Raw genomic sequence first — 27,438 nt, 5'->3', positions numbered from 1 at the left:
CATGCATGCATGAATGAAAGAAGTTTTTTTGTGTAATGTTTTCCTAAGTAACTTTCAGACAGATACTGTCAGAGAGGGTGTCATTATTGCACATTGGGTGTGGTGAAAGAATCCGTGTAGTGCTGGCCAGCTGTGTCTAAATGGGATTGGGTGGGAAAATGTCATGTATCCTGTTCGTCTTTAATCTTTGTGCACTTATATTCAGCTGTCTTTCTCCTTCTCTTGTTCTCTGCATACAGTGCAAACACACAGGCATGTGCTCTCTACTGCTGTAGAGACGCTTGCCAACTCTTCAGTGTCAATCAGGGAACAATATCACCAAAATCCTCATAACTCATAAGAATTATCAAAGCACTGCTGAATACTATACTCACTTATTTACTCTTTAATACAGAACATTTGTAGCGATTTGATCATTCTAAATTGCCTGCACAAATTGCTTATTTGAAATGAAGTTCACCTGGTTCAATGTAACTCAAAAGTTTGGAATGTTTTTTTAAGAAGTCTCTTATGATTACCAAGGCTGCATTTATTTGATCAAAAATAAAGTAAAAACAGTAATATTGTGAAATATTTTTCAGTTGACTTTGATACTGATTTAGTACTCAGTTATTATCAATTATAATTTTTGCTCAATTATTTATAATGGTTCTTATTATCAATGTAACTTATTTAAACTTATTTATCAAGTAATTTTTTTTCAGGACTCTGATAAATAGAAAGTTCAAAAGAACTGCATTTGAAATAGAAATCTTGTTAAATTATGAATCTTTGCTGTTACCTTTGATACATTTTATGTATCCTTTTTTAATAAAAGTATTAATTAGAAAAACAAATGTTTAACTTACCACAGACTGCTAGTGTATCACAGTTTCCACATGATAATATTGCACAATATTACAGTTTTTACTGTATTTTTGATAAATACGTAAATAAACAAAACCTTGGTGAGCATAACAGACTCCTTTCAAAAATATATGTATAAAAAAAAAAATCCTTAATTATTCCAAACTTTTGACTGGTAGTGTACACAGAAAGCTTCAGTGATCCTTATGGTTAATTTTTTATTTGACTTTATTTATTATTTTAACGTTTATTTATGTTTTAAAGCACCAATAAAGAGTTGTAAAACAAGTTTAAAACTTTAATTTAATCATGCTAATACAGAGGTATCAGTAGAATATGCCATCATTATTTAGTCTTATCCTTTGCATTTACATTAGTCTTTTCTATGTGAAGCAACACTATTCAGTCTATCATCATGTTTTGACAATGACTAGTGTCTAACAACACTTGTTCAGTTTCAGCAGAGCGTGCTTCATGTATGTACTACATTCCAGCTGTGCACCTCTCCGCCATGTTCAATGTAAAATTCCATCATATCCATGGACACCGCATTTTTTGCCTGCAATCTGGCAGCCAAATGTGAGCGCATCCTGTAAGCTGTTCCCTGCAGAAAAGAGAACCAAACCGACTTGAACTGATTTACACAACTTACAAAAACCCATTAAGTGTTTGTGTTTCGGAATCAGACTTGCATTCATACCATTTGAAAGGGAATACATCACAGAAGCATTGAACGTATCCCCTGCTCCAAGTGTGTCCACAAGCTTCTCAGGTGGGAATGCATCTGAATGGATGACTACCCCGTTGGGACCAATGGCATCAGCTCCCTTTTCCGCCCAGGCACAAATGAGGGTAGCTCTAGACAAACAAACAAAACTCACGTAAATGCATGAAATGGCTAATATTTGAAAAGAACCTACCCTTAAGCAGTTGTTATGATTATACATGGTCAGTCATCAGTTTTTAGAACACTGGTGACATCTAGTGGTCTTTTTTCTCACCCCTTCCTCAGACGACCGCTGAAACCCTTCAGTGCAGCAGCGGCCGAGTCAAACCCAAAGTGCTGGGCCACATCCTTACTTACAAAGACCTGAGTGAAAGCCGTCACAAATAAACAGGTTGTGTAGTGTTCAAGCATGTCTCAAAGCTTATCAGCAAGCCTGCAAAAAATCGGCACACTCAGATTTCCACTGAATTTAAATGCACTTCTCCTTTAACTCTTATGTGTATTAAATATTTAGTCTAATATCTCTATATATATATATATATATATAAATCTATATACAATCACCTAAAGGATTATTAGGAACACCATACTAATACTGTGTTTGAACCCCTTTCGCCTTAAGAACTGCCTTATTTCGACGTGGCATTGATTCAACAAGGTGGTGAAAGCATTCTTTAGAAATGTTGGCCCATATTGATAGGATAGCATCTTGCAGTTGATGGAGATTTGTGGGATGCACATCAAGGGCACGAAACTCCTGTTCCACCACATCCTAAAGATGCTCTATTGGGTTGAGATCAAATTGTAGCCTCTTTTTCCTATTTGTATTGGAGATGAGTGGTACCCGGTGCGGTCTTCTGCTGTTGTAGCCCATCCGCCTCAAGGTTGTGCGTGTTGTGGCTTCACAAATGCTTTGTTGCATACCTCGGTTGTAACGAGTGGTTATTTCAGTCAAAGTTGCTCTTCTATCAGCTTGAATCAGTCGGCCCATTCTCCTCTGACCTCTAGCATCAACAAGGCATTTTCGCCCACAGGACTGCCGCATACTGGATGTTTTTCCCTTTTCACACCATTCTTTGTAAACCCTAGAAATGGTTGTGCGTGAAAATCCCAGTAACTGAGCAGATTTTGAAATACTCAGACCGGCCCGTCTGGCACCAACAACCATGCCATGCTCAAAATTGCTTAAATCACCTTTCTTTCCCATTCTGACATTCAGTTTGGAGTTCAGGAGATTGTCTTGACCAGGGCCACAGCCCTAAATGCATTGAAGCAACTGCCATGTGATTGGTTGATTAGATAATTGCATTAATGAGAAATTGAACAGGTATTCCTAATAATCCTTTAGGTGAGCAGGATAATGCACCATGTCACAAAGCTCGAATCATTTCAAATTGGTTTCTTTAACATGACAATGAGTTCACTGTACTAAAATGGCCCCCACAGTCACCAGATCTCAACCCAATAGAGCATCTTTGGGATGTGGTGGAACGGGAGCTTCGTGCCCTCGATGTGCATCCCACAAATCTCCATCAACTGCAAGATGCTATCCTATCAATATGGGCCAACATTTCTAAAGAATGCTTTCAGCACCTTGTTCAATCAATGCCACGTAGAATTAAGGCAGTTCTGAAGGCGAAAGGGGGTCAACCAAGTATTAGTATGGTGTTCCTAATAATCCTTTAGGTGAGTGTGTGTATATATATATATATATATATATATATAATATATATACAGTGTATATATATATATTCATATTTATTATATATTTTGACTTCAGCTCCCAGTAACAGTGCAGTATCTTCAGCTCTCTCTATATATAATTTCATTATATACACTTAACATTTAAAAGTTGGGGTTGGTAAGATTTTATTTGATTAAAAATAAAGTAAAAACAGTAATACTGTGAAATATTATTACAATTTAAAATAGTTTTTTAATCGAAAATGTTTTAAAATTTAATTTATTCCTTTAAAAGGTAAAGCTTTTTTTTAGCATCATTGCTCCAGTCTTCAGTGTCACATGATCCTTCAGAAATCATAACATGCTGATTTGCTGCTCAAGAAACATTTCTTATTATTATCAATACTGAAAACAGTTGTGCTGCTTAGTATTTTTGTGGAAAATGTGATACATTATTTTATGGATCCTTTGATGAATAAAGAACAGCATTTATTTAAAATAGAAATCTTTTGTAAAATGATGTCTTTATTAACACTTTTGATTAATTTAATCCATCCTTGCTGAAAAATAATTGTACTGACCCCAAAAATTTAAATGGTAGTGTGTGTGAATATATATATTTTTTTATTTTATTTATTTATTTATTTATTTTATCTTAATATTTTATGTGATCTACTAGTCTGAGAACAATTCCATAATTAGCACTTGACTGTAGTTTATCCAAGTTAAAATAATGTGTTTTATTTAGTCAGGTTTGAAGTCTGACACATGTAGGGAAATCATACCAAATCACCAAGAGGGAAAAGCTGGTAGAGGGGTTCCCTGGTCTTTTCGATTTCCACAGAGATGGTTATTCTGTTCTTCTCTTCCTGTTTGCTGTTATACTCTCTTACCCTCTCGATCATCTTCACTTGTTCATCAGCATTACGGCCCTGAAAATCCATTCAAAACAATCAGCTCTCTACTTGAGGAATAATGTGTCTCTTAAACACGGATCGGAAGGAACTAAATAGTGTCACTAGTGTGAACTTGGGCTGTTACTATGTAGCAAGTCAAAGATATTTGGCAGAAACTCTCACCTCCCAGTGGACCCACTTGAACTGGCTCAGGTCCACCTTTGAAAAGTCTTCTACAGAAACATCTGGCAAGTTTCTGATTAAACAGAGAATAGCCGATGAAAGTTCTCTTGTATGTTAGACTACAACAATCAGTGTTCAAAGAACGATTAGTAAATAATAAGTAATGACTGCACTTTGTGTACATGATAGGTCATTATTACAATTGATTATTGTGACATGATCTGCTGTAATTATATAATACAAAACTGTTTACAGTCACAAACTGAATCAGTGATGATCTGTAGAATGGGAAAAACCCTAGCTTATTCCCTTAGACCGGATCCCTGTCAGTTTGTATACAGTACAACATTTGATAACAGTCATCAGCACAGACAAATAGTCAGCTTTGGGCTGTTATTATAAGATAATTATGATTATAAACCAAAGTCTGTTTCTCAGCACAGAAGGAAAAGGTTTGGATTATTCTCAAAACAGGTTTTAGAGACAAGAAATGTTATTCACCGCCAAGATTAGAATAAATGTTGTTTTATATATTACTTTGCTACAAACAAAGCAAATACAAAGTAAATGATAATGTTCAGTCAACCAGTCTTAACCGCAAATATAAACCTCACCAGGCCGATCAGGACCTTGACCTGAAGTGGAGAGGTTTTGTATCATTCTGCAGGGGTTCATTTTGTGATAATGAACGGATGAATGAACATTATCTTACTTATTACACGGCTACTCCTCAAATAAATACATAAATAGACATATTGATTTGAGCTGAATTATATATTTATGTGACGTGTCACTACTACAAGCTATGTAGTAAAGTCAGTTGCCATGGACATTGGCCAGTTATATAGTTTAGTGGGCACTATACACAAATATTTGGCCATGCAATATTGAAACTGATCAATCAGAATTATTTCAGAGAGCCGTGGAATAAGTTAGGTAGTTAGTAAGCTTAGACATTGTGTGCTGTTGTGTGTTGTTTAAAACAATTGATTCAAATAATCTTGGACAAAACGGAAATATAATAAGAAAATAAATTAATGACAATGACAAATCCCCGAAAAACATAAGCACTCAAATTAATGCATGCAATGTCGAATTGTCATGATTTCTTTAAAGCATCTACTAAGACTAAGGGTACGTTTACACGACAATGTACTAAAAATGTAAAAAGTTTTCCTTTTCTCGTACAGACGACAACGTCAATACGATCCCTGTTCACACGGATCCGCGAAAACGATAAAAAAAAAAAACCCTGCTGTATTATTCATGCCAGGCCAGTAGTTGGCGATTTCACTTTGTAAAGAAACACTAAGCACCTATAAACTGAACACATAACGTTACTGTAATACGCGTTTTTACAAATGAACTCTTTTCCTGACAGCATTTTTTTTTTTAAAGCTGCCAGCAACCGCCAGTATTTTTGGTTTTCCAAAAGTTTCATGGCCCCCAGAATATTTTGTTGTATGAATATGTGAACAAGCAATTAATATCAAAAAAGAAGAAGAGAGCCTTTGATAAAAACAAAAACAACAGTTCCCTTTCAAGGGAACTCGAGCTGCGTCAAACACTGTGGGAACGCCCCTGCGTTGTGCGTCATGAAGCATGTATGGAATCAGCCCAATGGAGAGATGGAACGTCATAGGCGGGTGACGTCATCGACCAGGAAACTATAAAGCACCCCATAAACACAAGCGCAACAGCTTTCTGTGCCTTCAGTCGCGCTATATGTGAATCTGTCCCTGTGTGAATATTGTCTGTCTTTACATACTCTGCACCACACAAACAATTTTTTTATATATATATATATATATATATATATATATTAAGAGATATGGCGAACGAACAGCAGTTTAGGAAGTGTGTCCCTCCCTGCTCGCGTTATTTTACAAGTGGGGATACACACGTTCTTTGTGTTGTTTGTTTGGGAGTGCAGCATGCCCAGTCAGCTCTCGAGGGAGCTGATTGTGAGCATTGCGAGCGTCTGCCATTAAGGACGCTCCGCTCCCACCGGGCGCTCTTCGAGGAGAGCGGTTCGGTGCGTGCTCCCCGCGGTTCGGGTCCCGCTCTTGCCGAGGCAGAGCGACGACGCGTATCGTGGGGATCGCAGATGGATCTCTCAGCGGGGTTAGAGACGGGCTCTGCCTTATCTCTCCCTTCACCTGTGAGATCCAGTGCCTCAGTCCCGTGTTCGGAAGCACGCGCTGCGGTTTCTTCCGCTCGGGCTGAGGCACCAGTTATAAATGAGGGAGATTCGCCACCTTACACTCCCGAAAGTGATGAGCTAGTGGAGGTATTAACAATTCGTTTAACATTCGGCGGCGGGTCAGGCTGCGTCATGTCTGCATACTATGTCTATTATGCAGGCATACCAGGCTGACCTGCTGAGAGACGTGAGTGAGAGTGAGCAGGTCAGTGCTGACGTGGTTCGTGAACTGCGTCAGGCTGCTGATTTATCCCTGCGCACAACCAGAGAGTCGGCCAAGCTAGTGGGTCGATCTATGGCAGCTCTTGTGGCCGCAGAAAGACATCTGTGGTTAAATCAGACAAATATAAAAGAAAAAGAAATAGCTTTCCTTTTAGACACTCCTCTCTCCCCCCTGTGTTTATTTGGCGATGCTGTAAATTCTGTCATCGATAAATTCCAGGAGAAGGAAAAGCAAACAACCGCTTTTAAGAAATGTCTCCCTTTAAAAATTCATGTCCCTGGGGCTGCTGGGCGGGAGCAGCCCCGGCCGTCTGCGAGCTCATCATATAGGGCGCTGAAGCAGAGTGTCGCGTCTCGTGCTCCCCCTGCTGGACAGTGGGCTCAGCCGAGGCACTCTCAGACGAAATCTCCCAGTAATAGAACTGATCTGAGGACAGTTATATTAGCTAAGAAGGCTTCGGCTAAGAAGAAGTCCTGGCGCCACGGCGCGCAGGACACTGAGGGTGGTCCCCACTGAGGCGGAAAGGTGTTCACCTCTTTCTACGGTGCCCATTCTTCCTCTGTGCCCTCAGGGGCCCATTCTGCCAACCCCGTCTTCATGCCGGGGCGCAGATGGTCCCAGCGAGCGATTTCCCGAGGGACGCTCGCTCCCTCTGAGGAGGGTTTCAGAGCGGTTAGACCAGTTGTTCCCTGCCGGTGTGCCGTTACAAGGCGCTGCGTTTGCTGCTCAAGTTACACCAGAGGCCAGTCTCGAGAGACTGGTACCCTTAGTAGAATTTCTGACAGAGTGGAAAAGCCTTCCAAAAATATCTCATTGGGTCCTGCAGACAATAGAAAGGGGTTATGCTATCCAATTCAGGTGTCGTCCACCAAGATTCAGAGGGGTTCTGCCTACAGTGGTGGGCCCCGGCAGGCTCTGGTTATGGAACAAGAGGTGAAAGCACTCCTTCAAAAGGAGGCTATAGAACGGGTTCCTCCTCCCAGTGTGGAGTCAGGCTATTACAGCCGATATTTCATCGTTCCAAAATAGGATGGGGGGTTGGGTCCAATTTTAGACCTGCGCCTATTGAATCGCTCGGTAGGGAAGCCAAAATTGAAGATGCTCACTATCAAGCAGATCGTGTCACAAATCAGATCCAAGGACTGGTCTGTCACGATAGATCTAAGGGAAGCGTACTTCCACATTTCCATCCTTCCACAACACAGGAATATCCTGAAGTTCGCCTTCGGGGGCGAGGTGTACCAGCACAGGGTTCTTCCGTTTGGCCTAGCTTTATCTCCCCGCACTTTCACGAAATGCATGGACGCAGCACTAGTGCCCCTGAGGCTTCAGAGTGTTCGTGTCCTCAATTACATCAACGATTGGTTGATTTTAGCTCAGACAGAGCAGATGGCGGTTCGACATAGAGATGTCGTTCTCGTTCATATCAGGAAGTTGGGGTTGAGGCTGAACGCAAAGAAAAGTGTATTATCTCCTCAGAAGACCACTTTTCTGGGTGTCGTCTGGGTTTCGGTTTCGATGCAGGCGCGACTCGCTCCGACCCGCATCGTTTCGATTCTCTCAGCTGTAAAACAAGTAAAGCTAGGCCAGCTACTTACTGTAAAACAGTTTTAGAGACTGTCGGGTCTGATGGCAGCAGCGTCCGACGTTATACCTTGCGGCCTGTTGTACATGAGATCGTTACAGTGGTGGCTCAGGACCAAGGGATTCTCCCCGAGGGGAAATCTGCTCCGCACGGTCAAAGTCACGCGGCGCTGCCTTCGTGCTCTGGTCATGTGGAAACAAACTTGGTTCCTATTCAAAGGGCCTGTGTTGGGGGCTGTTTGTCGTCGCGTAACGCTAACGACGGATGCTTCCCTCACAGGGTGGGGGGCGGTCACGAGTGGTCGTCCAGCCCAAGGGCTGTCGCAGGACCATCATCTATCACGGCTTATAAATTGTCTAGAGATGTTGGCGGTGTTCCAGGCTCTGAAACACTTCCTAGCAGACCTGAGAGGTCATCATGTGTTAGTTCAGTCAGACAACACGTCGGTGGTCTCTTATATAAATCATCAGGGAGGCCTGCGGTTTCGCCGGCTTTACAAGTTGGCCCGTCAGATCCTCCTGTGGTCCCAAGGGAGGTTACTATTTCTGATGGCAATGTATCTTCCTGGGTATTTGAATGTGGTAGCAGACTCCCTGTCGAGACAGGGGCCGAGGCCCCGGGATTGGAGACTCCATCCCGAGGTGGTGGAGCTCCTTTGGTTGAGTTTCGGTCGCGCCGAGGTGGACCTATTCCCTTCCAAGGAGACCACGCATTGTCATCTGTGGTTTTCCATCAGCCATCCAGCCCCTCTGGGGTTGGACGCTATGGTGCAGCCGTGGCCAAGGTCACATCTGTTCGCCTTTCCCCCGATTGCTCTGCTACCTGGAGTTCTGGAGAGGGTTCGCCGGGACGGGGTCAGCCTACTATTAGTAGCCCCGTTCTGGCCGGCCCGAGTCTGGTTTGCGGACCTGATTTCTCTCCTGGACGGCTCTCCCATAACTAATGGTAATATTTCATATACCATTAAAACATAATAAAATAATAAATTAATAAAAAATATTTAGAATCTGCACGTCGAGCACATTTAAAAAAAAAAAAACGAAACTACTTCTGTGAGTTGAGGCGGTTGCGGACAGACGGTACATACATAAGATAAATTGAACTATAAAAAAAAAAAAAGATTAATTATGGCTGATGATGCAGGTCATGCAAAAAAGAAGATGACTTATTATTTTAACGAGGAGTGGGAGACAGAATTCCTCTTCACTAATGTTAAAGATAAAGCTGTATGTCTGTGGAGCACGCATTGCGGTTGACAATGGTCTATGGCAGGGATCTCCAACACGTCGCTCGCGAGCTACCAGTCGCTCGTGGCCTGATTGGAGGTAGCTCACCAAGGGGGCGTTCACATATCGCGTCTTTTGCGCGCTCAAGTTCGTTATTTCAAATGTAGGAAGCTCATAATTGAAGCGATGCGCTCATTTTTTCCAGGAGCAGCGAGATGAAAAATCCATTAGCTACTAAAACTTCTTTGTCATTGTGGAGAGCGCAGTGCATGGTTGCATAGCAATGACAGACGGCACGGGAAAATCAGACCGAATTTTACTATTAATAATGAAAGACAAGCTAATGTGCATTGTGAACGTCAGTAATTTATCTTTTTTGACTCATTCTTTTTATAAAAATGATTTAAAGGCTGAAATATGCAAGCTTTTTATAAATCTTTTTTGTCAAAACTTTATTTAAACTTGTAGGCTACATGTTAGTAGATAACATGTCGCAAGACACTCCTTTAAATAAAATCTGGCCATCGTTTTTAATGTTGTTATTTTGTTTATGTAAACAAAAAGTGCAAATGAATTCTAATTATAGTTGTTATTTGCTGGTTTTCGACATAAAACTTGGTGAATGGATTTTATTGTGTATTATTAGTACCTTTTGAACAGGATTCTGTGATAACCGTGATCATTTTGGTCACTATAATCATGAAATGAAATTTTCAGGCCATTTCATCTCTAGTTAAGATGCACTATAAAATCAACTATAATTATGTGTTTTTATAGTATAATATGCAAAGTACAATTTTCTTTAAAAAAAAAATCTCTGATTCTAGTTCTTTTCTCTGACATTTAAGGGTGACATATAGTATAGGCCTACAAAAACTATTTTAGGTCTAAAACAGTTTAGATAGTTGTTAATATGAGAGATATGAGACATTATTTAAGAGATTTAAGTATTGTATTAGCCTACATGAGTAGCTCTCGGCCACTATCTTTTTTAAAAAGTAGCTCTCAAATGAAAAAAGGTTGGAGACCCCTGCTTTATGCCTTGAAGTGGAAACTCTTCACTTCTTGGTGTGGAGAGCACCTGCAGGACCCAGTTAACTACCCAGTGGGTGCAGTGCTGGAATTCCTGCAGGAGCGCTTCTCCACAGGGCTATCCCCCTCCACACTAAAGGTGTATGTGGCGGCACTGGTTGCTTACCACGTCCCTTTCAGTGGAGTTTCTCTTGGGAGACACCCGCTTATAACTCGTTTCCTTCGTGGCACACTGAGGCTGAGGCCAGCAGTTCGTACGAGGGTGCCGGCCTGGGATCTGGCCATCGTATTAGAAGGTCTTTCCCTAGCTCCTCTTGAACCTATCGAAGAAGTTCCTGAGAAGTTTCTCACGTTTAAGACTATCTTTCTTCTTGCTATCTCCTCACTAAAGGGAATCAGAGATTTGCAGGCTCTGTCGGTTTCACCCTCGTGCCTGGAATTTTCGCCTGGCATGGTTAAGGCTTTTCTGCATCCTAGACCAGGTTACGTTCCCAAGGTCCCTACTAATGTTGTTAGACCTACAGTTCTGCAGGCCTTTTGTCCTCCTCCATTTCTGTCATCTGACCAGGAGAAACTTAATTTACTCTGCCCTGTTAGGGCGTTAGACGCCTACGTCCACAGAACTGCCCTGTGGAGGAAGTCAGAACAACTATTTGTGTGCTTTGGGCCACCCAAGAAGGGGTGTCCCGCATCTTAACAGAGAATCAGCAAGTGGGTGGTCGAGGCTATCTCACTTGTCTATGAGTCGGCTGGTCAGCCTTCACCTTTGGCTGTACGAGCCCACTCTACCAGGAGTATGGCGGCTTCTAAAGCCTTAGTGTCAGGAGTTTCCCTCAGTGACGTTTGTGATGCGGCTGGATGGTCTTCACCGCATACTTTAATTAAGTTCTACGACCTAGACTTAAGTTCTACCCCTGGGGCACAGGTGCTCTCATCCTCTGTGCGCTAGTTCTCACATGGCGGTCACTTGGTCCTATGGCGACGTGGGTATTAGCGTTCTCACAGCGTTTGACACAGCTCGAGTTCCCTTGAAAGGGAACGTCTCGGTTACGTATGTAACCCTAGTTCCCTCATAGGGAACGAGACTCTGCGTCATTCCACCATACTCCCAGCATTCCCGCTAACGCTTCCTTCAGGCCTATCAGAAGCTGTTGCGCTTGTGTTTATGGGGTGCTTTATAGTTTCCTGGTCGATCACATCACCCGCCTATGACGTTCCATCTCTCCATTGGGCTGATTCCATACATGCTTCATGACGCACAACGCAGGGGCGTTCCCACAGCGTTTGACGCAGTGTCTCGTTCCCTATCAGGGAACTAGGGTTACATACGTAACCGAGACGTTTTATCCTAGCTTCATGCATTTTTTTATCAAAACTTGAATATGGGTAAGTTTCATAAAAAAAGCTAAATTTTGAGTAAAAAACTGAGAAAATCACGTTTTTGTCAAAGACTACGTCCAGATCGGATTCAGAACGATGATCAAAACACAGATGGAGTAGATCGAGTTTAACATGCCTAAAGCTTTACAGTCCTGTAGCTCGTCCTGGGTGGACATTTCATTCAGTAACATTAGGCAGATTTGATTTATATGCCGTTTGATGTTGATGATCGTGTTATTTTACATATGATTACATATGATATGGTTTGTTTCTGCATCTCCCTGGCACGTGTTTTTTATCAGGAGATTCAGTACTCTTTCAGAAGATGAGTAATAGCGCCCCCTACATTATTACAGTGAAAACATGGAAAGCCGGTTTTACAAATGACGGAAATGTCCTTCTATGGCGGGGAAATAGTTAATAAAGTAACGGTATAATTTTCAAAAACTTGCACTTTGAAAACCATTTTCAAATGTTTGCGTTTTCAGGCCCCTTAAATGCTGTGTCGTGTATATGAGCGGCCAATAAAATGCCAAAATGTTGTTTTTAGTTCAAAATGGTGTCGTGTAAACGGCCCCTAAATTACTGTCAATTACGGCAGTGCCACTTAATAAACACTTTCTCAGATTATGTTTGAGAATGGGAAATGATCATTTACCAGGTACCCATCTAACTTTGTATATTATGATTATTGTGACTTTGGATGATACTCTTACGTGTCTGAGAGTACGACAGTGCGAGAGCCATTGGTGGCACACACCACACAACAGGCACACGGGGTCTCACCCCACTGCTGCCAAGCCACACCAGATATGTCCACCCCACGTCGTGCAAAATCCCCCACGATGAAACTAGTACAGCAAACAGAGAGGTATTGCAGTGACCCATATGCACTACTGACTGATTTGAGCAGGAAACATTTAGCAGGCTCACAATGCTTGCCAAACTGATCTTCCAACCATGCACCATCAGTGCACCTTTTATTAGGGAAAAAGCAATAGTGTATTTTCACTTGTTATTTTGATGCGTCAGGAATATTTCAGCTGTCCTGTGAGGAAAGAGTTTTCGTAATATTTACGCATATTCTCACACACAAACCTGTTCATATGCAGAATTGTACGGCTTCCTGTCGTCACGCTGCTGACTACTACAGAGGCTGGAAAGGAGCATTCAGCATGCTCCAGAAGAAGAGAGATGTCAATCTTGTACATTTGAAAATCATTCAAGATGAAGCTAGAAGAACAAATTAGCAAGGAAAGGTATGCATACAGAACATATGTGTGCAGATACTGAAAACTAAGAAAAGAAGTACTTTTGGGAAGATGTCGGAGGGATATTTCTGCTGATATAAAACTTGCAGGAGTAAGAAAGTATACAAATATCAGTAGTAGGGTACAACGGGGCTAAAGGCGCACTGGGGTAAAAGTCACATTTGACTTTATTCTCTTTTAAATCAGATGGCACAAAAAACTCAGCACTTTTCTTGACAACCTCTTTTGAAGATGCACGTGGAAATTTGGCTGATCCTTAATGCGATCGCGGACAGCAATGCAAAGTTGATTCTGCACTAATTTGTTGTAATATTTGATGTTTTTTACATTGTTGTAGATTAGGGGTGGGCGATATAGCCTCAAAATTCTATCACGATATTTCAAGAATATTTGCGATAATGATATTTATGACGATATAGACATTTTTTTTGTTGTTGTTGAAAATTTTCTTATTATGTTTATCTCGCCTAAATGTTTGCTCACTCATTGCGTTTTTACAATGTGGTAATTTTGTTGTTAAGAGTTTACACAACACAAGGAAGCTTGATTTCAATCCTTGAATTAAATGTTAAATGTGTGTAGGTCTAACACCAGTATTCAGAAATACTAGAGAAACATAATAAAGTAATCAAATGTAAAATAACACATAGTCTTTTAATTCTGTTTCCTGATTAAATTAAATACATAGGCTAATAATTCTCATTCATTACAATTAAAGCTATCTTTTGTTGTTTTGACGACAACATTAATGACAGACGCATAGCCTATGGCTGCTGTCACTTTTACAGCTAGTGCACGGATCCATTGCTGTTTTCATTATACTGTCTGTCACGCTGTCACATGCGTTTTATACATAACCGAATGTGTTTAAGAGAATACTTACCAAGACCGGAAGTTTTACACAATTTTGCGTTTTTACCCCCATTAAAGCGATATAATCCGCGAAAAATAACTTTAGTATCGCGAGCTGTACTCTTTGTATGCACGCAATGCAACTCTCTCAGAGAGTGCGCGAGTAGCTTACTGGATAGTTTAAAATCGCTTGAATGTTTAAACTGATAAGAATTAAGAAGACTTGAAAATTATAAACTTTAGGTACGATGCACTGATGACTAGATTGTGCAAGAGACCATTCAGTCATGTCCCGACTCCTAACCGGCGCGAGAGAAGACGCGCGTCAGCAACCCCGCTGAACACTCAAGCTGTTTGTGTAATTGCTGAATCGTCATCGGAGGCTGGAATTCGGTCACAATTCTGAGCGCGCAAGATCACATTTTGAGCGCGCAAAAGGGCATTTCCCACGCGCGTGACCTGAGTTTTGAGGAGAAATGTTCGTCACGCAGATAAGAAAATATTTCGAGCGAATGAAAATTAATTTTGCATTTAAAATAAGTATTTGGATGTGCGCAGACTTTCTCTTTTGCATGTGCAAAGTTTCACTTTCTTGTTCCTTTCGTACCAGCCGTACGCGCTCTCTAAGCACAGTCTGCTCGCTTGCTCAACACAACCCAGCATTACCATATGCCATAATTCCAGCCAATCAGAGATGAGGCTGCTAAATTCTGATTGGCTGGCTTGAAAACCAATCACAAGACTCCCTGCATCACCGACTGTGGAAGAGGAAAATACATGGTGGAAGATGTTTATGTTTAATTTGTTTAATGGATTGAAAACTTCAATTTAAGTTCAAGTAAACAAAAACATTCACAGCAGAGAAGTTCTGTAAAAACAACTAGCATACTGAAAAAAATATACTGTATTTTCTTATATACTATTTTAGGATGGATAGTGTTCACATTGGGATGCAGGCTTATTCCTCTCACTGCAAAAAAAAGAAAGAAAGACATGTGGGTAACAATGCAAACATATGCAAATATAACTGTAAGTGAAAATCTTGGGTGTGTGACTCATAAGACTTCTATATAATTACTCTCATAATTAGATTTTTATTTTTTTGCAGTTAGGGGAACAAGCCTGCATCCCAATGTGCACACTATCTATCCTAAAATAGTATATAAGAAAATACAGTATATATTTTTTAGTATGATAGTTGTTTTACAGAACCCCCTGCTGTGAATGTTTTTGTTTAAATAATTCCAAGGATATCAAGTTGATTATTATTTTAACGTTATTACATTGCATTTCTACGTTTATTTGATGGCTTTTTTATTCTAATGTCAGTGATGTACCGTTTTTACACACTTATTTCATTAAAAGTGGAAAAGTCTGTCCATCTTCATTTCTGAAAATGTGTAAAATTTGAGACCCCAGCTCGGTCACATTCATATTTCACTAATGTTAATTACATAACTTGCAGTTCAGAAAGAAGTTAGAACTACCACTTGAGGGGTAGCAAACACTGGGACATGTCATTATGTACAGTAATAGTACGATTTGATTTTGATTAAAAATAAGCAAAAAAAAATAGCTTAAAAATAAACTGTGGTCGTCGAGTGGTAGACATTTGAACTTAAATCAAGCCATTAAACTAATTAAACATAAATATCTTCCACCATGTATTTTCATCTTCCACAGTCGGTGATGCAGGGAGTCTTGTGATTTGTTGACAAGCTAGCCAATCTGACTTTAGCAGCTGGGTTGTGTTGAGCAAGCCAGCTGTCTGCGCTTAGAGGCTGGTATGAAAAGAGCGAGAAAGTGAAACTTTGCACATGTTAAAGAGAACGTCTGCGCACATCCAAATACTTATTCTAAATGCAAAATTGATTTTCGTTCGCTCGAAATATTTTCTTATCTGCGAGATGAACATTTCTCCGCAAAACTCAGTTCACGCGCGTGCGAAATGCCCCTTTGCGCGCTCAAAATGTGATTTTGCGCGCGCAGAATTGTGACCGAAATCTAATCCCATAGACAGGCTGCCTCGCGCTCAGACAGGTGTTGTTGTTGTGCGTGCTAGGGAACGTAAATGCACCATACGTCATCGCGTCGCTATATCAGTCATATCGCGATATGACACTTTTTTATCATGTAAAAATAGGCTTGTTTGAGATGAGCACCGGTGACCGATCACCGGTGATCAGCGCGTAATGCATGCCGGTTAGAAATGTGTCCGAGTGCGGTCCGCCTTGCGATGATGTCATGCTGACGTGTGTCAAAAAGCTCTCGCGAGCGCAAGGCGCACGTGTCGGATTCTGCAGTCGCGCGCAGTTGCTCTCCACCGACTGCGCTGATCAAAAGCATGATGGGAAACGACTTGCTGACGCACAGCTTAATGTTGATTGGTTTAAACAACCGTGATGTATTGTTCTCTTTGAAAATGTTTGATTTTTGAAACTCGGATATCATGTTTTATGTGTATATGTACTCTCGGACAGTGCGATCTCTATGAGTTATGCAATGTCATTTTATTATTTAAAAAAAAACACACAAAAAAAACATCCATGTCACAGCCTATGTCTGTATTAAAGAAAAAATGATTGATAAACACTTATTTGGAATGGAATTAAATAACAAGTACTTGTTATTGTCTTGTTCATTATATTTATTTTCATATAAAGGCAACAGAACTTAAATTACATCCAGTTTATTAGCAACACTGTGCACGAGCGTGAATCCCGTGAATCCCGCGATATCCATCATTGATCTCGCAGGTGTCAGATCCACTGCGAGAAGCGAGAACTGTCCGGCTTGCCTGCGCTTTTTTCACTCCTCCTCTCACTGCAGCCGCCTACTCTCGACTACATTTCAGGCGAGGCAAGGCGCATCTCAAACAAGCCTAATGTATACCGGTATTATCGTGGACGGTATGATATGGCACACCCCTATTGTAGATTCATGTAGCAAATGAGAATCAATAAAATAATTGGATATATTTTGAGAGAAAGATCTTGTTAATGTTTTTTCAGTTTTGTAGAAAGGTAAATAAAGCAACAGTTTTTCGATAAATGAAGAATGTGTAAAAGTATGGTAATTGGGGTAAAAGGCATCCCCTGTTGAAGCGAACGGCACAATAATTAACAAGATGATAAATAGCTGGCTGACTTTTCCATTTGTTGACATGACATAAATCGATTCAGATGGTAAATACCATATATTAAGTTGGGTGTCCATCTGAAAGCTGATCTCCATATTTATAATGAAACCATCATGTTTAGGAATATAATATCAGATATCATATAATAAAATGTAATATTTATAGTTACTACTGTAAAGCTATATTAAATAATCATGGGATCTCATTCAATGCTTTCAGAGACATTATTTAAATACCTTTGTTTCTGTATTTTTAAAAATGAATATATTTTAATGACCAATATTAATTAATGTATCAAATTAAACATAAAATAATAGTGCAACTATTGCTAAAACTATTGCTAAAGTGTTTACCCTAGACATTATTAAAAAGAAATTTAGCTAAAGTATTTGTATAAATAATTTGTGCCTTTTGCCCCATGTGTGGGCTAAAAGGCCCACCTTGCCACTTCTTAAATTTATAAGATATTTTTAAACAAAACAAACCACTTTTATGATTTATTTTCACACATAATCTGCTGCTCCATCAATGTTAATATATATATATATATATATATATATATATATATATATATATATATATATATATATATATAGGCTATATATTTTTTTTTCTGCAATCATACACTATGGGAGAAGTAAAAAGCATGTTTGTCTTATGGTGTGCTTTAAGTCCCGTTGTACCCTATATCTTGGTATGTTATAGCCTATAGCCTACTTTATAAATGGATTACACACACACACACACACACACACACACACACACACACACACACTTTATATATTGTTATTTAACGTAATAGTAGGCAGAAAACACTTACTCAGCTACTGGTCCAGGAGCCAAAGACCCCATAAATGCACAAGGGGCCCCAAGTAGAGACAAAACAGTGCACGTGTTTGATGCGTTTCCTCCTCTCTGCCATCTCTGAGACAAACACCTACAAACCAGTTGCGTTATTTTATGACACTTGTGATGCAACTTGACCTCAGGGTATAGCAGAACACTCTAGCCTCTAGCCTATATGCTTAGGCTGATTATGCTTTTGAAATGCTAACACAAATGTGCATTAATAGTAGCCTAATTGTAGAATGTTATTAGAATTTCCCACCTGGTATCAGTATCTTCTTCCGGGTATTTATCCACAACATTTATGATATCCAGACACACCAAACCAATGCTGAGTATCTTTTTGTCCCCCATATTCTCCCTGCAGAACTAAATCCTGAACTATGGACTTTGGAGGAAAGGTCATAACGTCACATTATTCCGAACAGAAGCGGGTGAGGGTTTCTCTTTCACCGTGAATGGGACACACTGTAAACATTGGACACGAAGTTTACCGGTTTTTGCCGAGTGTGGCCGAAAGTGCCAGCGCGAGCGGAGCTCAAGGACACGACGATTCCCGACTTTTATCGAGAGCAGCCGAAATTTGCGCGAGCGCTTTCCGTTATGTTTTTGGTGTAAGCTCGGAAATTAATTTTGCTGTTTATAAACACAGAAATTACATATTGTTTTGTTAGTCATAATTTTAATCTTTATAAACATACAAATACTGCATTTTAGTAAGTAAGTATGTTAGATAAAATCTCAGTAGGTCGTACTCCCAGAGTGGTTGCTAGGTGACAAGAGGGCTTCGGTTATATCACAATACTAGCTACATGTTGACTTTCTTCCAGTTATTTCAAGGCAGCTATTTGTGTAATGTATGAATATTTCTTTTCATGTAGCCTATGGTCTTGAAAAATGGATATTTGAAAGAGACTTTTTAAAATCATTAGGCCTATTAACCATAAGCTACTGTGCGTTTGTATATAAATATTATAATTTTGTACTCCAAAATACCTCTATTTTGCTAATAGCCAATTATAAAGCCTAATAATAAACATATATAGGCCTAGTATATGGCTATATTCAAAAATATGAATATGCTATTTGAATGAAGGTTTCATGACATTTCTTAATATTTGTATGTAACTTTACACATGATCTATCAGTTGGCTTATTGAATGGTTTTAATGTTATTTATTAGTTCTTAAGACCAGGAAAACACAGAGTTGAGAGAATGGAGATGACTTCAAAAAGTGTGGCGAAAGGCAACCTGGAGGTCCTCCAGATCTATAAACTCCTGCAATATGTACGGGAGAAGAACAGACCACAGATAAAAAAGATGGTCCAAATGGGGGTTTTCAACCTGATAAATATGACTGAACCCAAACAGGGACTCAGTGCCTTGTATCAGGCATCTGTGGACCATGATGAAGATCTCGTAGAGTTCCTTCTGTCCCTGAAAGCCCACCCTGACATACAGGACAAGAAGGGCTGCACACCAATGATGCTGGCTGCACAGTTGGGCTACTACAAGATTGTGTACCTCTTGATCAAACATAGTGCAAATGTGACACTCACAGATGAAGAGGGGAAAGGTAAAGAACATATTTTTAGAAGTGCACGTTATGTAGCTTACTCTTCAATTTTAATAGATCTGAACAGGACTGGATGAGTTTGTCTTTATGCACCTGCAAGTGTCAAAATATCCCTTGAAAAAAAGATGTGCTCTTATTTGTATTAACTGTGCACTTGCTTCAAATCTTAAAAGTATGGTTTTAAAAAACTGTACTTGCAAATAAATTATATTAATGAAATATGGCAACTTAAAGGGATAGTTCACCCACAAATGAATTTATCCCATGATTTACTCACCCTCAACCCATCCTGTGTATTTGACAATCTTCTTTCAGACGAATACAATACAAAAAGTTAGCCTATTAAAAAACGTCCTGGCTCTTCCAAGCTTTATAACATTTACATTTACATTTATGAATTTGGCAGATGCTTTTCTCCATAGCGATATACATTGCATTTTAAGGTGCACATTTACATTCTTATTAGTAATGGCTGTGAATAGCCGTTTAAGTTTTGAAGTCCATAAAAGTGCATCCATCCATGATAAAAGTGCTCCACAGGGCTCTGGGGGGTTAATAAAGTTCTTCTGAAGTGAAGTGATGCGTTTGTGTAAGAAACATATCCATATTTAAAACTTTATCGACTAAAATAACTAGCTTCCGGCAATTTCCCCCGGTTTCACAGATTAAAATGCATGTTTAAGCTGTTTTAACTGAAAGCAACTTACACTGATATATCTTAAAATATGTCAGTGTCATTGTGTTGTCTCAAGATGCAGATCAATATTGTTTTTTTCTAAGGCACGTTTAAAAGCTAAATGTCCCAATTGAACTAAGGCCTAATCCTGGTTTAATCCCAGTTTTTGAAACCAGGCCAAAAGATATTTGATTATCATTTTAACCGTGTTGTGTTAATTGATATTACAATTAAAGGTAAAATATTTTAAATGTACTATACAAATTCAAAATTACAAAAGTGTAATTCACATATATATTTAAATAGATGACTCAAGTTTCAATATAAATTACATTTAAGTCTATTTTTAACATTAGAAGTAATTATAAAATTATATTTAAAAAATGTGGTTAAGCACTCTTAAGTTCAGCAAATTATGTTTAAAATAATGTAAATGATTAAACCCTGCATTAAGTTAATAAGTGTCAGAAAACATATTCAGTTTGAACTTGAAACTAGTACGGTATTATAGTGTACTATATACTATATATATACTATAGCCTACACTTTTTAAAGTGTAATTTTTCTCAAGGGATATAACCCAGCCATTCAAATTATTGTATAGATGCAAAATGTTTTTTTTTTATTCCTTTATATTATATAATATATCATATTTTAATTAATTTCCTTGATTTTATATCTATTCATTCATGCTTGACGGGGGAAATGTGTTTAGAATGAAACTCATTGACTTCTGTTGTTTCATTTGTAGGGGTGCTGTTCTACTGTATCTCTCCATCTAAAGAGCATGCTCTCTGCCTGCAGATGGCGCTCAGCCGCAATGCAAATGTCAACAATGTTTCTAACTCCGGGAAGCCACTGCTTGTGTTCGCTTGTGATAATGCAAAGGACTGTCAAGACTTGTGCATACGCATTTTGGAGAAAGGAGCTGATCCAAATGCAGTAGATCAGGTCTCAGATCATAGTTCAAATTAATGTTCCCTGATCATATATAAGTTAAATCATAAGTCAAATCAAACCTTTTTGGAATGGAACAGTTTATTGAACCTTTAGTCAAAATAATTGATAGGCATTTATGGCTCATATGATATGAGAGAATATGGAGCTCTGAGGAGGAGCTCATACTTTGAGGAGGAGAAAGACATCTATTTTATTCAGAGGCCCAAACTGAGCAAAAACATACAATTTGGAGTAGTTGCTAATATTAACAGCCAAACCAATATATATATATATATATATATATATATATATATATATATATATATATATATATATATATATATATATATATATATATATATATATATATATTCAGACACCAAATTTAATTTTTGATATTTTATTTACTAGTGGGTGCATGACACTATAGTTATTTTATGTAAGTGAGGATAGCAAAATAAAATACCTGACCTATTATACCCAAAAATTCTTTAAACAGTGGACTACCAGTAAAATTTATAAAAATTTGGAACCAAAGTTTTTCAGACACTTTGACCTGACCATGTTTTACTTAAGTGTTTTTTCTTTAATTGCTAATGCGACCTTTTTACAACACAGACTGAACAAAATTACGCATTGCTTGGTAATTAGTTGACCTAAATTGTTATTATATAATTGTGTACTTAAATTTAACAACTGACAGATATTCATCCTAAATCATTTGTGAGGCAGTCTAACAGAAGGATGGCCAAAACCCGTGTAATATCAACTGATTTGATAACTCTGTGTTCTTGTCATATTTTATTACCATTTTCTAAACTATAGCGAATCAACTGTGATAATGTGAGAAATGTTGAAGGTGTCTGATCAAATTTTGGTTTGACTGTATAAGGCCAAAAAGTAATATGACATTCTGAAGCTTGTAACGTAAATCAATGAGATCTTTATATCAGTACAGCAGACTGCTTACATAAAATGCATATTGGTTGTCACTTGATATCTCCCAATAATGTCTTATTAAGATTATGTTTAAATTCCTGCATATGATTAAAGCTCTTGTATTATTTATTGTGGGGGTTAAAACATATAATGCAATGCATTATGCATTATTATAAAATGATTCATAGATGATTCAGAGTCTGTTTGATACTCACATTTTAACATGATTTTGAAATTTCAAACATTATAAAAGCTATTCTTATCTTTACTTTATGAAATCAGAAAAGATTTCACAGCAATAAGGCTTGTGCACCATGACCTGAAGAGGGACATTTTTAGAATTATACTAAAAGGCCTTTTACTTGCTAAAAAAGTATAAACTATTAATCATCAGAAGGCATGTCGTAAATTGTGTACAACAGGATTTTGAGCAAAGTTTTGATCATGTCGATAATCTAGAGGCCTTCGAAATGTGTATATCAAATATGATACAGTCGGCTTTATGATAGGTCAGCAAGAAAATGTGGATTTTGATGGAGTTGAATAATGTGTCATGTTTTGGCTCCCCAAAGGTGACACGGTGCTCTGCACTCATGGAGGCATCTAAAGCTGGTGCTCTGAAGCTCGTCAGAGCCATTTTACAAAAAGGAGGGAATCCTAACTTACTTGATGAAGAAGGACGGTGCGCTGCCCACTTTGCTGCAGAACGAGGTTTCCTTGAGGTGATGCCATGGCATTCTGAATAGCACAAAATTACCCATTGTTTAACTCTGGAGAATATTACTATCTCTGCTTTATACAGGTTTTACAGGTGTTGTCTGCATACTCTGCTGACTTGGGTATCAGCGCGACAAAGGGTTACACACCATTGCACTTTGCTGCTGCTGGCGGCTTCAATGAGTGCTGTAGATTTCTGGCCCAAAGAGGTAGGCTGGGTCTAATGTCTTTCCATTATTTACAAGAACAAGTACTGCCTTCATTAAATGGGTCTTGAATTTTTACTCCCCAGTTTAAAATATGAAGATTTGTTTTACCAAACTTCTGAAATGCCAGGATTTATAATCGCATGTCAAAAGCAAAACTATAAGAAATGTGAACTATTAGAATTTGTGTCATTTCACACTGGACAGTATAACATTAAACATCAGAAAACTCATTTATTCAAAATACTAAAAATAGTTTGCTGCCTTATTCATAGCAGTACTCTTTCTTATCTGCAACAGGATGCAGTCCCAAACTGAAGAGTCTGGAAGGTCTTCTTCCAAGCCAGGTCGCCAAAAACAATGGCTACAAAGCTGCACTGAAGGAGCTCAAGAAAGCAGAGAAAATGTATGTGAAGCTTTCTGCGCCTGACGCCGTAAACCCCAATGGACCCTGGGCCATCACCCTTCACGACTGGTCCTGTGAACATGAGGCAACCTTGCGCAAAGCCTTTGAAACTGCCGAGGGACTGGATAAACCTGTTGAAAAAGTTCCTCTGGAGACATTTGTGTCTTTACTGCATGAGCATCGAGCTCCTGTAAGTAACGAGAATCTGCAAAGGATCATCAAGGAACATGACAAAAACCATGAAAGTGTCATCAATTTAAATGAGTTTTTTAAAGGCCTCAAGTACCTCCAGAAGGCCTTTGTCATCTCATCCTACGCTCCTAAGCCAGGCAAGAAGGAAAAAGGTGTAAAGGAAAAGAAGAGTGCCAAATCTGCCATGCCATTGCCCATATGCACAATGCCACCTGAGCTGATTTCCAAAAGAGAGGACAGTGGACTACCTTACTACATGATCGAGAACTACAAGCCGTTCGCTGACACCAAACGTTTCAACCGAGACCGGCCGCCAGTTCATCCCATTGAGAATGACTCTGCTTGGTATATTGATGATCCTGAAAAGATCTATACCAACATCAATTACTGTGTGAAGACTGGAGATCTAGATTCTCTTAGTCTGGCATTTACCCAACAAGTACCTGTTGATATCAAAGATCAGTTCTTTAAGACTCCACTCATGACAGCATGCAACTGTGGCAACTACCAAGTAGCTAAATTCCTCATTTCAATGAGGTAATGCTACTAAGAAAAATAAAGAAATATCTTCTTTTGTTTACGCTTTTAGGGCCCTATCATACACCCGGTGCAATGTGGCGCCAGGCGCGACGCAAGTGTTCTTTGCTAATTTCAGCCCGACGCAGTTATCATTTTCACATCCTGAAAAAAACACGCGTGTTGAAGTGCTGCAGTCTATGGTCAACCTCCTCTAACTTAGCTATAGCCACTCAAAAGATAGCATGGCAACTGCAGATGCAGGAGACTCATCGACAGAACTTGAACCTTGAACAGAAGCTTTTAAAGGGAATGGGAAATTACACTCTGATTGGTTTATTGCAAGTGACACCCAAAACACACCCATTACTCATTAAGATAATAGGGACAACCCTATTAGACCATGCTTCGAGTGCGCCGACCATTTTTCCCGTTGTTAAACTAGCAAAAGTGGATTCGGACACGTCCTAAGTGCGCTTGCGCCGTGCGCTCTATGCGTTTAGATTGTTAAAATAGGGCCCTTCATGTAACAATCATGATAGACTGTGTCATTTGAAGAACATTTTGTTTTTAACTCTATAGGGCTGATGTCAATGCAGTTGACCAGTTTAACTGGACGCCCCTCCATCATGCTTGCTATGCAGGTCATGTAGACATTATCAAGATGCTGGTGCAATCTAGAGCCGTGGTAGATGCAGTGGCAATGAATGGAGCAACTCCACTCATGAGAGCTATTGAAAGCTGTCGGTTCAGCTGTGTAGAGTATCTCATCAAAGCTGGAGCCAAAGTCATTGCAGAAAACAAGAGAGGTACTGTTTTGATATTGAAATGTCTGTCTCTACACTAAAGTTAAGTAAAAAGTTTAGGGTTGTAATATTTTTTTAAAGCAATCATTGTGTAATGCTACCTGTTGTTATTATTTAAGGTCATTGTTTTAAAAGTGTGTTTGTTGGATGACAACGGATCCTGTTATGGAAGAAAGAGTTGATTTGAGACATGAATGTTTTGGTAGTTTTAGTGCATTTTAAATTCGTTAAAGTTAAAGTTTAACTGCTGCGCCAAGCTGAAAGTTGGTTTGGAGAACCGTGTGAAGAATTTTGAAAAAGTGATCTAATTATCCAGAAATGTGTCCTAAAAAAACAAACAATTTTAAATAACTGTTTTCTATTTTAAAAGATTTTAAATTGTAATTTATTCCTGTGATGGAAAAGCTGAATTCAGTCTTCAGTGTCATCTGAAAAAAAGTTGTGCTGCTTAATATTTTTGTAGAAACCATTATCATTTTTTTCAGGGTTCTGTGATGAAGAAATAAATCAATCTGCTTCTTTAATTTAAAATATAAATATTTTGTAACATTATAAATGTCTTTACTGCTACATTTGATCAATTCAATACATCCTCGCTGTATAAAAAATATTAATTTCTTTGAAAAATTAACTCTTACCCCAAACTTTTGAACACTACTGTATATGTATATTTACTTTTTGTATAATTTTACCACTTATTCGAACAACAATGCATTTCTTTTGTGCACGCAGGGCAAAATTGCTTGGACATTGCTATAAAGTATGGTGATGCTAGAATCATCTCGTTGCTCATTGCCAAATCCAACATTCTTCAAAATGAAAGGAAACCAGAACCAACTTTGAAGGCAGCATCAAAAACAGGTTCTTCAGGACAGGGAAAGGTGAAATAAAAGATCTGCCTTTCTTCCTATATTTAGGTATAGTTGGGATGTTTAATAAGTTGTGTTTGTCTTCTGTAGATTCGATCATCATCTGTTTCAGCAGCTGTGAAACTAGAACTGAGAGACAATATCATAGTTAAAAACCCAAAGTTCAACATTCAAAGTGGGACCAACAAGACTGACATCAGCTTTGTCCCCAAAACCGTAAGACATTAAAACTCTTTGACAGACAGACCGACAGACAGATAGATAGATAGACAGATAGATAGATAGATAGATAGATAGATAGATAGATAGATAGATAGATAGATAGATAGATAGATAGATAGATAGATAGATAGATAGATAGATAGATAGATAGACAGACAGATAGACAGATAGATAGATAGATAGATAGATAGATAGATAGATAGATAGATAGATAGATAGATAGATAGATAGATAGATAGATAGATAGATAGATAGATAGATAGATAGATAGTGAATATATATAAATATCTGTGGTTTTGTATGTGTTTTTAATTTCTGATGTTTTCTGCATTATAGCTTTGGGGAAAACAGCTCACCGACAGCCCACAGCACACTGATAAGAAGAAGGGAACGCTTTGACGAAAAGATGATTCTCAAGGACTTCATACACTTTAACAAGAGTATCTCAGACCTGAATTGGATGGGGCCTCTGGGAAGGGAATAAATGAAATGTCTCAGCGCAATAGCTGATTTTCATTCAGAGCTACTGTCTGTCTTTTTATTTTTGACAAATTAGTATTTCCCAGACTCGTTTGACTTTAGTCAATTGAGCAAAAATGAAGGATAGGTAAAGAAAGACCACAGTAAAAACCCTATGAATCCCGCCCTTTTTTGACATTGGATAAAAATAACCTTTCTTAGTCAGTCATTGAGATGCACAGTGGTCACCTTAGTGTGCTGCCATTTGGAATAATGCTACAAGCCCCTGACCGAGAGCACCACCTGCTCTATAAGCCATTTTCCCTTATGCGTCTCCTGTGACTGGCTTTAATCATCAAACCCCACTGAACACAGGAAAAGGAGAGGATAGTCATATATTTCAACGTAACACATTAATCAGTGTAGGTGATTGTGTAATTTTATTTGAAACATGCATGTACACATGCATGTTTTAAGCCATTAAATTGGCCTGTAGAGGGCGGTCAGACACAATAATATAATTTACAGTTTTTCACAATCGCTAAGACACTATACTATAGAAGGCCTAAACCCATCTGTCGAATAAATCACTCACTAAAACACATTTTGCACTTTGATTCACTTGTGTTGCAAAACAGTAAACACAAGTGGCAAAAGTTAAACACAGCTACAACACAGTTGTCATCTTTTACACGCAATGACTCAAAATTGTTCACACTTGTTTCTAACGATGTGACCAAACCAACTGTACAAACCCAGCTCAGAGTGCACAGGTGCATTGAATGTTAATACGAACAATGAATAGAAACAATCTGAGAGGGA

General features: G+C 38.8%; 2 protein-coding genes across 4 annotated transcripts; one reads left to right on the top strand and one right to left on the bottom strand.

Annotated features, from left to right (window-relative positions):
* Window positions 1-1,131: 1,131 nt before the first annotated feature.
* On the bottom strand, window positions 1,132-18,491 carry khk (ketohexokinase). 3 transcript variants are annotated; one of them, XM_077239008.1, is made up of 8 exons: window positions 18,355-18,491; window positions 18,067-18,183; window positions 13,083-13,217; window positions 4,336-4,408; window positions 4,042-4,188; window positions 1,848-1,936; window positions 1,547-1,704; window positions 1,132-1,450 (listed from the first exon to the last, which is right to left on the bottom strand). In XM_077239008.1, the coding sequence occupies exons 1-8, from the start codon at window positions 18,444-18,446 to the stop codon at window positions 1,362-1,364; spliced, it is 900 nt and encodes a 299-aa protein (XP_077095123.1). In that variant the 5' UTR covers window positions 18,447-18,491; the 3' UTR covers window positions 1,132-1,361. The 3 variants fall into 3 exon arrangements, with proteins under 3 accessions (XP_077095123.1, XP_077095124.1, XP_077095125.1); XM_077239009.1 differs by lacking the exon at window positions 13,083-13,217 and adding an exon at window positions 12,701-12,835; XM_077239010.1 differs by lacking the exon at window positions 13,083-13,217.
* ankef1b (ankyrin repeat and EF-hand domain containing 1b) lies at window positions 18,449-26,679 on the top strand. Its single transcript, XM_077239011.1, has 10 exons — window positions 18,449-18,526; window positions 19,276-19,669; window positions 21,097-21,296; window positions 22,796-22,945; window positions 23,026-23,149; window positions 23,447-24,281; window positions 24,843-25,069; window positions 25,799-25,947; window positions 26,026-26,151; window positions 26,494-26,679. The coding sequence occupies exons 1-10, from the start codon at window positions 18,476-18,478 to the stop codon at window positions 26,554-26,556; spliced, it is 2,319 nt and encodes a 772-aa protein (XP_077095126.1). The 5' UTR covers window positions 18,449-18,475; the 3' UTR covers window positions 26,557-26,679.
* Window positions 26,680-27,438: the final 759 nt, after the last annotated feature.

The sequence above is a fragment of the Siphateles boraxobius genome, unplaced genomic scaffold (assembly GCF_051911475.1).
Source record: "Siphateles boraxobius isolate OS27281-9 unplaced genomic scaffold, OSU_SipBor_1 22, whole genome shotgun sequence".
Lineage (NCBI taxonomy): Eukaryota > Metazoa > Chordata > Actinopteri > Cypriniformes > Leuciscidae > Siphateles > Siphateles boraxobius.
This window is presented reverse-complemented; position numbering and strand designations above follow the sequence as displayed.